Below are 13,594 nucleotides of genomic sequence, written 5' to 3'. Positions count from 1 at the left end.
TATTCTTCTGAGGCAAAATATAATCCTAATAACATAGGCAAAACTCATCAAAACACCCAAGCATTTTTATCTGTTGCTACTTCATTTTGCTGTTATATAGAGTTTCGTGCAAGAGTATGGCTGCAAAGAGACGTTAGAAGCTATTCACAAAGAGCCGTTGGTTGCTAGCTTCCAAAATGAAATAGCAACCTAGCCTTTGACGAGAGTTTCAAATACACCGCCCGAATTTTCATTCTTGTTATATGCCTAAGTACATTACAAATTAACCTACTAATGACAATCTCAAGGGTAGCTGTGGAATGAAGTTTTTTTTCTCTCTCCGGATACACATTATTTTATATTGTTTGTGTTTTTTAAATGGGTTGGATTTATTACTGCCTAATTAGCGGGTGGCTAATATTTTGAAAACCTCAAGGGAGGCCAGTGAAATCCCATCTTAGGGGAGATTTCTAAGATTATCCCTTGCATCTAATATTTTCTACCCGACAACGAGAAGATTGCCATGTGGTAAGTAAGAGTTCAGAGTTGATAAGAGTTAAGACTCGACGGTACCATTTTATCTGGTTGTCGGGTTGTTGCCCTTTCCTCTTAGACTGCCCTTTGGCCTTTGGCCTTTGTCCTTATCTTCTGGTCAGCCTCGCACGGTTGCAGTGTTGCACGCCTGCGTATCTCTCCACCAACCAGGCATCATTTCTCCGTCTCCGGCGGTATTTAGTTCTCGCCGGCATAACTTCATCGACAGAACTTAACACAGCCCTGTTCTGACGATCAAACCATTTCTCAGACCGGATCAAATAATCATCGAACCTTCTTTCTTTCTGCATCCATTTCGGATCAAGAACAAATATTTCAACACTTCATCCCCCAGGCCCCAACACCCAAAAACAAAGACCAAAAAAATAAAAGACGAGGAAAAAGCAACTAAAGTTCAACAGACTTTGATCTCAAATTAACAAGGGAAAATACAGAAGCAAGAAGAATCTACCTAAATTAATCTAAAAGAAGATTACATCTGAAAAAAGGAAAAAAAAAAAAAAAAAAACCCCTAAATAATGACCTAAAAAGTAGAGAACATTCTTATGCAGCCTTAGCTGTGCAAGAAGACAAAGAGATGCATGATAGATCATGAAGTACAAGAACAACATCAGCAGCTGCCAGATCTCCAGCTACTTCCTCTCCACTTCTGATCTCTTGAGAAACTCTCTCCTCCTCTTCTTCATGGTTTCTTTGGGATAATAGCCTTCTTACTCTCTCTTGATCTGCAATTGCATGCAAGTCTTTGCTTGCTCCAAATCTTAACTTCTTGAACCCTTTTCTTCTGCGATCATGATCTGCCATCCTAAATCTCCAAAGAAAAAGCAAAGGGTAAAAAAAAGAAGAAGAAGAAGAAGTTACTCCTATATCCATTAGGTATTTATTTTTAATAAATAAAAAAGACAGAGAGAGTAGATCAGATAATTAAAAAGTAGTACATACTCTTTGGAGAGAGCAACAGGATGCGTAAACCCAGAAAGACAAATGGGAAGCCCAGTGACAGTTTGTGTATTCAAGACTGGTGCCATTTACAGATGTGACGTTAAAGCTTTCAACGGTTGCTGCTGGAGAGTCTTGTTCTTGTTCAAGGGGTTGTCCTGAAGATGGAAGAGAAATAAACAGTTGCTGGATTTTCTTTTGTGGGTTCTGACAGGAAATCTATTACAACTAGTGTTTCTATTCCTTTCTTTATCAGTAGCAAGAAAACTGGTAAAGAGTTAATAAGCATTAAATTCAGTCTTAAGTTGAACAACTAGATAAAAGTAGCTAACATAAGAAATTGGTGGAGAAGCAAGGCCTAGGGCTTTTGAGGACTAAACCAACTAAATCACTGCCCCAGGCATGTGTGTATGTTTTAAGGAACAACCCATTATGTTTGCCACCAATGGTTGAGCTCATGGTACGGAACCTTTTCAGTCCTTTTTTTGGGTTGCTTCCAGTTGCAGGATTGGACAATCTTGTTTGTCTTTTGTATATTCGTCGGATATTATATATATATTTTTTTATTTATGTATTTTCTGATATTTTCTGATACGGGGTTATTCGTTGTGCTCTGATACTAGTACAGACAGTAGAAAGCTTGAGTTTGGTCGTGTGCATGTCCAAAGGAACTTAAAACAGATTTTTCCTTCCACTTACTAAAGAGAGTAGATCTGGATTGAGTTTTAATTTAGCTTGATATCTCATTGAATAATGCTTCTATATGAATTAATGCCATTTTAGATGCCCATGACTCGTAATTGTAGATCGAAGCCCATTTTAGAATAAGAATGATGACAGGTGAGGTGAGAGTAGATACCGTCCTAATGATCAATCGATTGTTGAGTTATTTATTAGAATTTGGTGGCACAGATGAGTTATAAATGGGTACCCCAATAAGATTCAATAAGCGATTCTTAAAAATTGGATGCAAAATACCATACAAATATATATATATATATATATATGAATTAATTTTCTATACACTCACAGTGTACACACTTTCACCATTAAATGCATGATACATAATTCGAATTTGAATTAAAAACTCAAATTTTGCATATGTGTCGTATATCTAACTGTGATAGTGTATACACCATTAGTACATATAAGATTTACTATATATATACACGCGAAAACTTAGATATACCATTTCATGATCGGTAGTTAGAAGAAAAAATATATCATTTTATCTTCTAGGGATTCTTGTATCAAATTGTTCTTATTTCATTTTCACCATTTGGACACCATATTTTAAGTGATTTTTTTATGCTATAAGATTATTAAACCATGACATTACCCTATACTTTTATTCTTATAGAATATAGAATGTTTTTATCTTCATTTACTACGTTCTTGATATAATGAAAGTTAAGTACCACTTTTTTTTTTTTTTGCATTATTTAGATGCTTGTATTTTTGTTTTACGATAGATTTCATAAGTTTAAATAAGTACAAGGTACCTAATATTTAATCTGAACACGTAAGCAAGCGAATTTGGTTATAGAATTGATTGAATTATCTAAGCGGGGTAAGGATTTGGACTGAGAATTTTGAGAGGACAACCATTCTTATTTTTGATAAAATCCAAATTAATGATAAACATATTTAGCTCTTTTTAGCTCTAGTATAACCATTTAGACTAATTTTAAAATTATGAATTTACCTGAAACCAAAAATTTTGCATTTAATGTTGAGTTGATTTTTAAATTGACTAGCTCCACTTGGGCGATGCTTCTACTTATACAGCGGGCCTTGGACATGTCAATAGCAAGCAACGGGCACTTCTTGTGCAATTTCATTTTCGAAGTCGGCGCACATGGGCCCAAAAGCTCATTCGTTAGGAAACTTAACAGAATGCCATTACAGGAAGCCCAAGGACCCGGAGAACGACACCGTCATTCAATAACGATTCGGTTTCGTATTCTCAGCTGTACTGTACTAGGGTCCGGTCCAAATTCCAGCCCAGTCGTTAACCCAGTAACCAAAGACAAAGCTAGAAAGCTGCCCATAACAGGTAAGTATTTATATAGTATTCACAATTCAATCGGTGGTGTGGTTGCACCAAGTGCAACTCTACCAAATTACTGGCAATTGATCTTTTCTCTACTTTTCCTACTAATTATTTGTACTTTTTTTTTTATTTATTTATTGTCATCATCTACACTTACTCCAACTCTAATCTATATTAGGGGAGTGATCCAAGAGAATCACGGGAAACTGACGGGGACTGAACCACCATCGAATCATACAGATGCACAGAACACCCATATGGTTCTAAGAGAAGCCACATTAAACGGCAATTTCGATAAGAGGTAAGGTTTGAACCATTGATCGCCTAGCGTACAAGATATGTGGTGGCCAGGTAGTTGGTTGCTAATTATTTGTACTAACCTAATAATACTTACAAACTTAGGGAAATACTACCAATTATCATACCCATGATTGCAATTCAATAAATTCTTACCACATCATTCAATAATTTAAACTTTTAAAACCATCTAAGAGTTGATATCTTTTTTAATACATCCAACAATGAATAGATACGTAATAGTAGTATGGTATCCAAAAGGTACCATAAAACTTCCCAAAAGTTAGTATTAGTGGCTTAAAACTTAGGAGAGTTCGTATTAGGCACCATACTGATGAGTAAAAAGAGACATTAACTTTTAGGTAAATATTAGAGTTTAAATTATTAGATAACGTAGTAAAAGTTTATTAGATTATAAAATCATTAGTATGATACCTAAAACTAATGGTAAAAATTCCCTATGACTTACAAGTACATCAACACCGATAAGCTTCCAGTGTCAGTGGTCTCATAAGGCATGACGGTCAAGGATTGAATTTTGTATTTTACATTTAATTACTAGAATATGTATTGCTCAAGAAAGACATTCATTTTTTTTTTCTTATTTAAAATCTCCTAACTCGAACTCAACCAATTGAAACATTAACTCGGTTGCATGATTCATCTTTCAACTATCAAACTCTTTTTCTTCTTTATTTCATAAGACTTCGAGTTTCCTATGAACTAGACTAAACAAATATATATTGCCAGGCAATTGAGCCTTCAGTCTATCTCAGAATGTTCACATTTATGGAGTAGTTCTTTCCTTGTTCTACATGTTAGCATTTTTAGTTAGCGACTGAGCGCCAAGTCCTGTATAAAAATTATGCTAGAAGTAGATTGCTTATTGAATAGTAGCGTATTAATCTTTTACATTCTTCTTGGCCTTTCTTCTTGTAATAATATCCAATAACAATTGACAACACTACTGGCTATAGATTCCCCATATTGCACATTTATGTTGTCTGCTTCTAGAAAACGAATAGGCTGGCAAATAATTTATTAGTAGTAGACTACCCTCTAGCATACATTCTTTTAACCGGATAAATCATATTTTGCCACTCCACCCACCATGCGGTGCAAAACTGGAAATTTAAGAGAGAGAGAGAGAGATACAGGGCTTAGGCTTAATATATATAATATATATATATATATATGATATAGAGTGTTTAGAATTGAATTTGTAAACCTAATCTATTTCACACGTGTTTTATTTTCCAATAAGCTTTGTAAACCTAATCCATTTCATACATACGTGTTTTATTCTCCATTCTCCAATCAGCTTCATGGACATAAACCTACAAACCCCAAAGACCAAGACCTCCTCTTGTTAACGGAGAATGAGCCAAAACGTGGAAACGCCATTAAGTGAAAACACCAAAACGTGGAAACGCCATAATTGACCAACCAAAATTTTCTCAGCGAATGGTAAAAGGTCATACATTTGAGAATACGTCGTGTTCACATATCGTTTCTCCACTCTAGCTATCTTCAAACATCTTTCAAGTAGCATCAGGGTTCATGCTGGAAAGTCTTCGGCAATAATGGAGGTGGATTCTTCCTCCTCATGACCATTTCTTTAAAAACCAAACATTACTCTTATAAGCATCAAATTCCATCCTCATTCCTGAAAGGAGAAACATATTAGTGGGTGGTCTTGTTGGAGAACTAGTCCATTACGAGACCCGTATGCTACATACAGCCATGTGCACGATTAGATCATGCTTAAAGTTTAAACACCCCTTCCCACTTAAGCTCTACAGCACCAGAAAAAGTCAGGAAACAGGTAGTATAAGAACGTAGTTTTGGCAACGTTTTCTTTTTTTTTTTTTTTTTTTTTTTTGTTTTTTGGGCTGAGATTAAGGTTTTCATTAAGTTTATAAGCCCTTAACGAGATCAAGCTAATCAGAAGGCGGATATTGTTGCTTAATTAGAAACAAAAGACAACTGGAGAGCACCCATAGATAAGATGATTTTTTTGCAATCAAATTTGTCCCCGACTCGTGGCATGAATCAAGATATGAAATTATTACCTTTACGGGTCCATTTGAACTTTTTCGAAGGCTGGATGGGGACTTGACGGTGCCATTTCTCTTCCACAAGCATTGAATTGGTAGTATACTTGTCACCCTGAATTCTATGCAGAATTTTCAACAAGTAGATGTGTATAGTATATACAGAACACAGGCTCCATTGCAATATTGCATACCCTGCAATCATTTCAAGAATTGTAGAATACACTTTAATTAAGCGTCTCATCATCAACCCTTCCCAGGCCAGTTGGAGAAAAGTGTTCTTTGACTCGATCTCAAATTGGATTGCATTTGTTTTACTAGTTCTCTTCTTTCAGCAAATTATTCCATTCGATTCTTCGTCACACCTGTCACCCTTAGATTAATAATGTCCAATCAAACATTTGTTTAATGTTTATTATCATCTATGATGCAACCATGAAATGATTAATGAAGTCTAAGCTTTGAAATTGTCAAACAAAGATAGAAAAATGCATCAAGGCAAACCGAAAGGTCCAAAACCAAGCATCTAGCTCTAGATGGTGACACTAACGATAGTAATTAACTAGACATTAAATTAATTAGTAGGAGTAAACTAAGGCAAATAATATTGGCGTTTCTAAAGAAGTGTCTAGCACTCCTTTCATGCTGAATTATGATCTAATTGACGAAATTGCTTTCTATTTCTTTTTTTTTTTGGCGCAAGTATTTGGAACTAATTGTGTGTTTCTTTTTTTTTTTTCTCAATTTTGTGGCCAACTAAAGATTTGAATATGTTCTTTTTTTCACTTAGGGGGTGTCCCAGCCTTTTTTTTTTTTTTGCCAGACTAATCCCCCTAAGGCCAGCAGAGCCCTGCCCAAGGATACTAGCAATTTTACCACAGCAGGGGTCGAATATGTTCTATTTACGATGAGATATATTTCTGTCTAGTTTGGTGATGTGTTTACAAGATACATTATTGTAATTGGAGGTTATTCTTGTGATATTTAAATGCATTTGAGGCTAGATTAAAATTCTGGTGTAATGATTTGTTTAGATTGTGAGTAGAAGATTACATTGAATTGATGAAAAGGGATGATTTTGATTCGAAAAAGTAACAAGCATAAATCTAGGACTTGAATAAGCATAGAAGAAATGCCATAAACAATGGACAAAAGAGGGCATTTTGGAAACTCAAGGAACATAAAATAAAGGGTTATTATCACTTTACCCCCTTAACGTTTGGTGTTACTATCAATTTCCCCCTTAACGTTATCTTTTAGTCACTTTACCCTCAAGACTAACGGCCAAACTTAACGGAGTTTGTTAATTAAAATGAAAAGACATGTTTAACCCTTAAAATTATTATCACTTTACCCCCATAAAATATAGTCTCATTATCAATTTACCTCATAGAGTTATTTTTTAGATAATTTATCCTACCATTAAACCAACTTAGCAAGTTAAAAAACTTTAGAAGAAAATACCATTCTCTTTGCATAATAAAAATAACAAAAAATTTAGAGCGACTCTTCTCCTTTTAATATCAAGAAAAAAAGTCAAAGTATTAATTTTTTTCTTCTTGACAATCTTATTAATATTGAAAAAAAAATAGAAAGATGGAGAGGGGGAGGGGGAGAGAGAGAACTCAATTTTTTAAAAAAAAATTACAAATAAGAAAGAATTAAATACTTTTATTATTTTAAAATTATTTCACTTTTTCGTTTACCACCAAATTTCAATTCTAATCCCGAAAACCTTAAAGTAATACGATAATGTTAGACTTTTCTTTATTTTAATTTTTTGCAAAATCTAATTTGTTGTCTCCTTCTTTCCTATCTCCTTTTCTTTTCCTAGTATTAATAAGTGTGAAAAAAAAATTTGAGAAAACTCTTTTATTTTTATGTTTTTCGATCTCTTAAAGTGAAAAAAAAAGAAGAATAACCATTCTAACTTTTTATTTTTAATTATATCTAAAAAAGGATAAATATATTTAAAATTTTTTGACCATACTAGTTAGATTAATGATGAGGTAAAATGCCTAAAAAATAATGTTAGGAACTAAAATGATTGTATCACTATAATTCAAACGAATAAAATGATAATAACAACGTAGTAATGCTATAAAATAAAAGGATATTTTTGTCCAAAATTTATTAACATGTTGAGTTGAATTACTTATAGGGGTAAAGTGATTAAAAGATAACGTTAAGAGATAAACTGATAGTAGTGATATAGTTTAAGGGGATAGACGGATAATAACCCTAAAATAAATGATTGGAGTGTTAGAGGTGTTAACTGGAGGGCAAATATAATTTTCGGGAGACTGATAGTCTGATATGGTGGTGTAAACTTTTTATTAGCAAGCAGCTGACTTCAGCCAGCTGACATAATACAATTTGTCATTATCTTTGTCCATTGCCAGATCTCTATGACATCTGTCCATGTTTGTACGACAATCACAAGATGGCAACCACCATAGGACAGAAATTAAGCATGCGAGCCCCTTAAAGATAAGTGAAATGCAAAAGAAAAAGATGTCGTAAGGTTGGGTCTCTTGGGGCCAGACCAAGCAAAACATATTAGACAGTAGTAACGTTTCATTCCTCCAGTAAATCTCTAAAAAATATCGAGTAGGGACCTTAGCCACATATTTCTGAGTATAGAACAACGAAGATGAGGTTCCCTTCGCAGGAGAGATGAAACCGAAGATTATTCCGGTTTCTACAGCCAAGAGATAGGGATGGTCGTCGGTGTCATCGTCCTGCGTTAAGGAAACCTTGTATCTTTGCAGCCTTATGTATGCGTTTATGTTATTTACTACCCTAGCTATTTCTAGAAAAAAAAAAAAAAAAAAAAATTAGTTGGTTTTGCTCAAAGGGTTCATCTGGCTGCAGATTTGTGTACCGGAAAATGGTAAATTTAAGTCGGTCTTTCGGTTTCCTCTAGTTTCTCGATAGTTTCTCATACTGCTTGATTGTAATATATACCCATAATTTTCCTTCACGAAATGCATCCCATTTGTTAGCCTCGACCTTTCAGATGCAGTTCGTTCTTTCATCTGTAAGCTTGCTTGTGCTAATTATGGAGAAATATCAAATTTTAGAAAATCATTTAGGTACTTCTTCTTTGGCTTATCCTTTGGTTGCATCCATTTCAGGTACTGAAAAAATGACCGACACTTTTACTATGTAGTCAGAGAAGGCATTATGTTGAGAATTATGCGTTGAGTGGAGTCAACGGAAGCCAACGGCTGCAGCTCCGCTCTTTCTTGGTTTCTTTCCGATCCGCGAACTTACAACCTCCAGAGTGCTGAGCCTCCATTAGCCATGTTTCCTAAATCGCCAAATGAAAAGATTACGCCATATATGCTATGTCAGTTGCTATTATCCGACACTCCTCCTCAATTTCTATGCACAGTAAATTGTGCATCAGATTCTGTAGTCATTCGTTTCAACTTTCAAGTGAGGAGGTATCATTTGCCATTACCAATGCATTTCATAACGATAACTCAACGTTAAGTTAAGGTACTGATACATGTCTGGTATATATATATATATATATTCTCTAATACCATTTCCTTTTCTTTTTTTTTTTAAAGATGCAAGGAAGCCTTCAAGCTGTACAATGAAGAAAGGAGAGAAAGGAGAGGGCTCAAGAGTATTTAAGTACGATGATGATGTTGTGAAGACGTGATTTTAGTAAAGTGTTACTAGCATGAATGAGCTAATTACCGAGGATGTTGTGATAGTAGATCTTGAATGTTTAAACTCCCAATTGCGAGTTGCATAATTAGCTACTGACTAAATTGTGGTTATGAAGCTATTAAATCTCTATTTTGTAAACATAATCCTTAAGCAGTTTATGTTTCTGATCAAAACTCAGGTTCAAACTGGTAACTACTTCCACAACTGAAGCTACCATTCATCCTCAGTGCTCCAGAAGAAACAAACATCGGAACCACCTATCTTCCCATAAGAAAAGGCATGATTGCATAGCACTTTTTCAAAAGAACCGGAGGGAAAAGAAGGAGCAAGAGAGATCAACAATTTGAGCATGATGACATTCCCGTTCTAGTGATAGAATTGGGGTACGTTACATGTAATCTCTTGTACTTTTGTCTAATGCCACGTTATCCCTAAGGTTTCAAAATAATTATAATCCTCCTGTGAATTTATATAGAGTGAAAAATAGGTAGAATACACGATCGGTTATGTCAATTGAACTAGATGAGCTAAAAACATGCGCACAACAGAATCATAATAGCCAGTTAACTCCCCATAATTTGCACGAATATCCACCTAATTTCATTATGATTTTTGCACTTATCCACATAATCCCCTACGATTTTATTAATTATACAAGGCAATCAAGTCATTATTTAAGTAAGGGCAATATAGGTATTTTAGTTAACAATATTACATGAAACTATTTTTGAATCAAGTTTCCGTTTTACTAAAACTATAAGAGGGTTAGGTGCAAATGGCAGAGCCATGTGAAAGCAAGTAGGGTCAACTGACCCACTTAACTTTGGATTAGATTTAGAAAATTTTAAAATTGCATCTTATTTGATCCTAGTAAATTTTAACAAATTATCTTTTCTATACACATTGACCCCCAAACAATTGAAAATGTATAATTGTTACCATCACAAGAATTTTGAATTTATTCAAGTTATTTATGGAAGTTATTACAAGAATAAATTCTTCCAAAGTTTCCAAAAATAAGAGATGAGTTTTCTTGAGTGGAGTGGGAAAATCAATTCTTTCAAACTTCAAAGTTTCCAAAAACAATAATTTTTCAAATGGATGCTAAATTTTTTATGTATAATACAAAATTTAATCTGCAGGTATATTATTTCTAGTGTCTATTTAATCTGCTATTAGGACGGTAATACAAATCAAATCATGATGGATGATTTCCAACAATCCGTTAATGAAACTTGCTTCTATTAAAAAAATAATATGTATATAATGGTAGTAGTTTTTATTTTTTTATTCTAATTTTTTTCTTTATAAAAGCTTTAATGCACTGCCAAAAAATTTTGGATTTTCTTAAAAAAAAATTTATATTTTTCATGAACATATTTTTCAATTATCATTTTACCTTAAATACATTAAATCAATGTAGTACTTTTCTTACAAAAATTTCAAAAAAACTGGCAATCGAAATGGACTCTAAGGTTTACTGTATTAAAATTTGACCCCACTTACCTCATTTGACCCCACTTACCACGAGGTCTTGGCTCTAGCCCTGATTAAGTGGATATTTTGAAATGTTAAGAAGGTTATGTGACAATGAGCGAAAACATAAGGTGGTTTTGTGTAATTTCACGTAAAAATTATATGTACGAGAATTTATTGTGTACGAGAACATGTGTATTTCTCTTAAAAGTTTTAAACACAAATTAAGCCGTATTTAATGTATTAAGTAGTAAAATATTTCTGCTGTAGTCAAGAAATGTCAGAGAGAGAGAGAAAGTAGCATCAGTATCGCTTTTCGACTCTATTTTCAAACATATTTCATGTTGCGTCGGTGTTTTAATAAATAACAAAAAATAAAAAACAGAGAGAGAGGGAGAGAGAGTAGCATCAGTATTCAAGCTTGAAAGTCTTCCATATATAATTTGGTGCAGACAGAACCTACCATTTCTTCCCAAAACCAAACATTAAATATTACAAGCATGAAATTCCGCCGCCCTCGTTCCCAGATCTACTTGCTCCTTCCTCGGACATGCTAAAAGTTATCAGTTGAAAAAGGATACCCCACAATGGAGTCTAGCGCATCATATTTATATGCAAAGTGGCATCTGCTGAAGTCAGACGAAAATCCCACAAAGAGGCCATGTCCATCCATTGGTTAAGCTGTACCAAACTTAGGGAGCATATTCTAAAAAGAGATTAGTCTTACTGGCCATGTCCATGATGATCACGCCATGTTTAAACTTTTACAAGCTTAAAGCCCTCGCGATTCAACTGGAGATGGGTTCTGGTTATGTTTTTATTATAAATTATAGGGTTAATCACATTTTATCCCCTTAAAGAATACCCCATTTCTCAGTTTACCCCCTAACCTTTAATTTTGCTCACTTAACCCCCTTTAGGACAAAATTGCCCTTGCATTATTTTGACTTTTCATTTACCTTGTTTTCCTTTCTTTTATTTCTTTTTCTCTTTCTTCTTTATTTAATTCTTCCTCTTTCCCACAAAAATCTTCACCTTAATGATTGAAATTAAAAAAGAGAAATTGCAAAGATCTATCTTCTCCTTAAATGATTAAAAAAATATTCTAATCACTTTCCTAAAATACAATTTTTTTAGCCTTTCAATTCTTTTAATTTTGGGTTTTCCTCTTTCTTTTCTAGTTTCTCATTTTATTCCCAAGAAAATATCTTAAAATGAAATTGTGACCTGATTAATAATCATCAATTGAAATTTTTGACACGTGGCATCATACAAAAAATCAAAATTAGTTTTTGATACCTTTTAAACCTTCACCCAGAAATATGCAATTAAAAACTCAAAACAAAAATTTTCGTTGAAATGGAATTTCTATTGGGAAGGATGAAAGAGAGAAGAAAGAGAAAAAGAAATAAAAGAAAGGAAATCAATTTCATCTTATGATATTTTCTTGAGAATAAAATGAGAAACTAGAAAGGAAAGAGGAAAATCCAAAATTAAAAGAATTGAAAGGCTAAAAAAATTTTATTTTAGGAAAGTGATTTGAATATTTTTTTAATCATTTAAGGAGAAGATAGATCTCTGCAATTCCTCTTTTTTAATTTCAATCATTAAGGTGAAGATTTTTGTGGGAAAGAGGAAGAATTAAATAAAGAAGAAAGAGAAAAAGAAATAAAAGAAAGGAAAACAAGGTAAATGAAAAGTCAAAATAATGCAAGGGCAATTTTGTCCTAAAGGGGGTTAAGTGAGCAAAATTAAAGGTTAGGGGATAAACTAAGAAATTGGGTATTCTTTAAGGGGATAAAATGTGATTAACCCTAAATTATAAGCCGTTAATGTGACTATGGGATGAAGCTAAGACAAGGCCAATTATCAATTATGTTGCCTAGAAACCATTTCCAACTGGAGAGCACCTATACCACAGCTAAGATGACCGTTTCTTGGCAGTCAAATCACTCAGCCGCCATAATCGACATATCCAATTTGCCATTGCTCGAAATGGACAGTGCATGGACAAGTCCCTGGCGTCTAGAGTGGGGATAAGCTCGTGGCATGAATAGACACATTTTTGTGTTTACGGGTCCATCCCTATGAATTTTTTGGGAGAGGGGCAGTGCATTGGATATGGTTGGGGTCTAATTATTGTACACTTTTAATATTAGTTGATGTACAATTATATCACATTATTATTGCATTCAAGGTAAAATTGGTGAATATTAATAAAATATTTGACATATATTCAGTAAAATATTGTGATATATTTGTACGCTAAAAATTTAAATATGTACAACGATTGAATGGAATCGCACAAGACACACAATTTGTACTTCAGCTCTTGTACGAACCTTTTCAAGGCTAGAGAGGCCTTCATGGTGCCATTTGTTGGGGATAATACGAGAGAAAGTGACAAAAAGTTACAAAACAAATGATGCAAAAAGATTTCAAATCATGATTCGAATCACTTTGTTCGAATCAATTTCCTTTAGACTTTATTTGTCCAGAAATCATGTACAAAGAACTTGAACAAATAATCTTTAGAATAATTTGAAAGGTATTTGTC

The 13,594-nt window shown here is 33.7% G+C and overlaps 1 protein-coding gene and 1 long non-coding RNA gene across 3 annotated transcripts; one reads left to right on the top strand and one right to left on the bottom strand.

The window, feature by feature from the left end:
* Positions 1–922: 922 nt before the first annotated feature.
* Positions 923–1,943, bottom strand: LOC113781927. Its single transcript, XM_027327804.1, has 2 exons — positions 1,477–1,943; positions 923–1,339 (listed from the first exon to the last, which is right to left on the bottom strand). Exons 1-2 carry the CDS (start codon positions 1,560–1,562, stop codon positions 1,078–1,080), a joined length of 348 nt encoding a protein of 115 aa, XP_027183605.1. The 5' UTR covers positions 1,563–1,943; the 3' UTR covers positions 923–1,077.
* A 6,471-nt stretch (positions 1,944–8,414) lies between these two features.
* Positions 8,415–10,001, top strand: LOC113780459. Of its 2 annotated transcripts, none has more exons than XR_003469526.1 (3): positions 8,415–8,770; positions 9,015–9,326; positions 9,456–10,001. It is a non-coding gene; the product is annotated as an uncharacterized LOC113780459 (long non-coding RNA). The 2 variants fall into 2 exon arrangements; XR_003469525.1 differs by having other exon boundaries at positions 8,415–8,917.
* Positions 10,002–13,594: the final 3,593 nt, after the last annotated feature.

Source organism: Coffea eugenioides, chromosome 1 (genome assembly GCF_003713205.1).
Source record: "Coffea eugenioides isolate CCC68of chromosome 1, Ceug_1.0, whole genome shotgun sequence".
Classification (NCBI taxonomy): Eukaryota; Viridiplantae; Streptophyta; class Magnoliopsida; order Gentianales; family Rubiaceae; genus Coffea; species Coffea eugenioides.
Note: the sequence above shows the minus strand (reverse complement) of the source record. Positions and strands in the feature narration are given on the sequence as shown.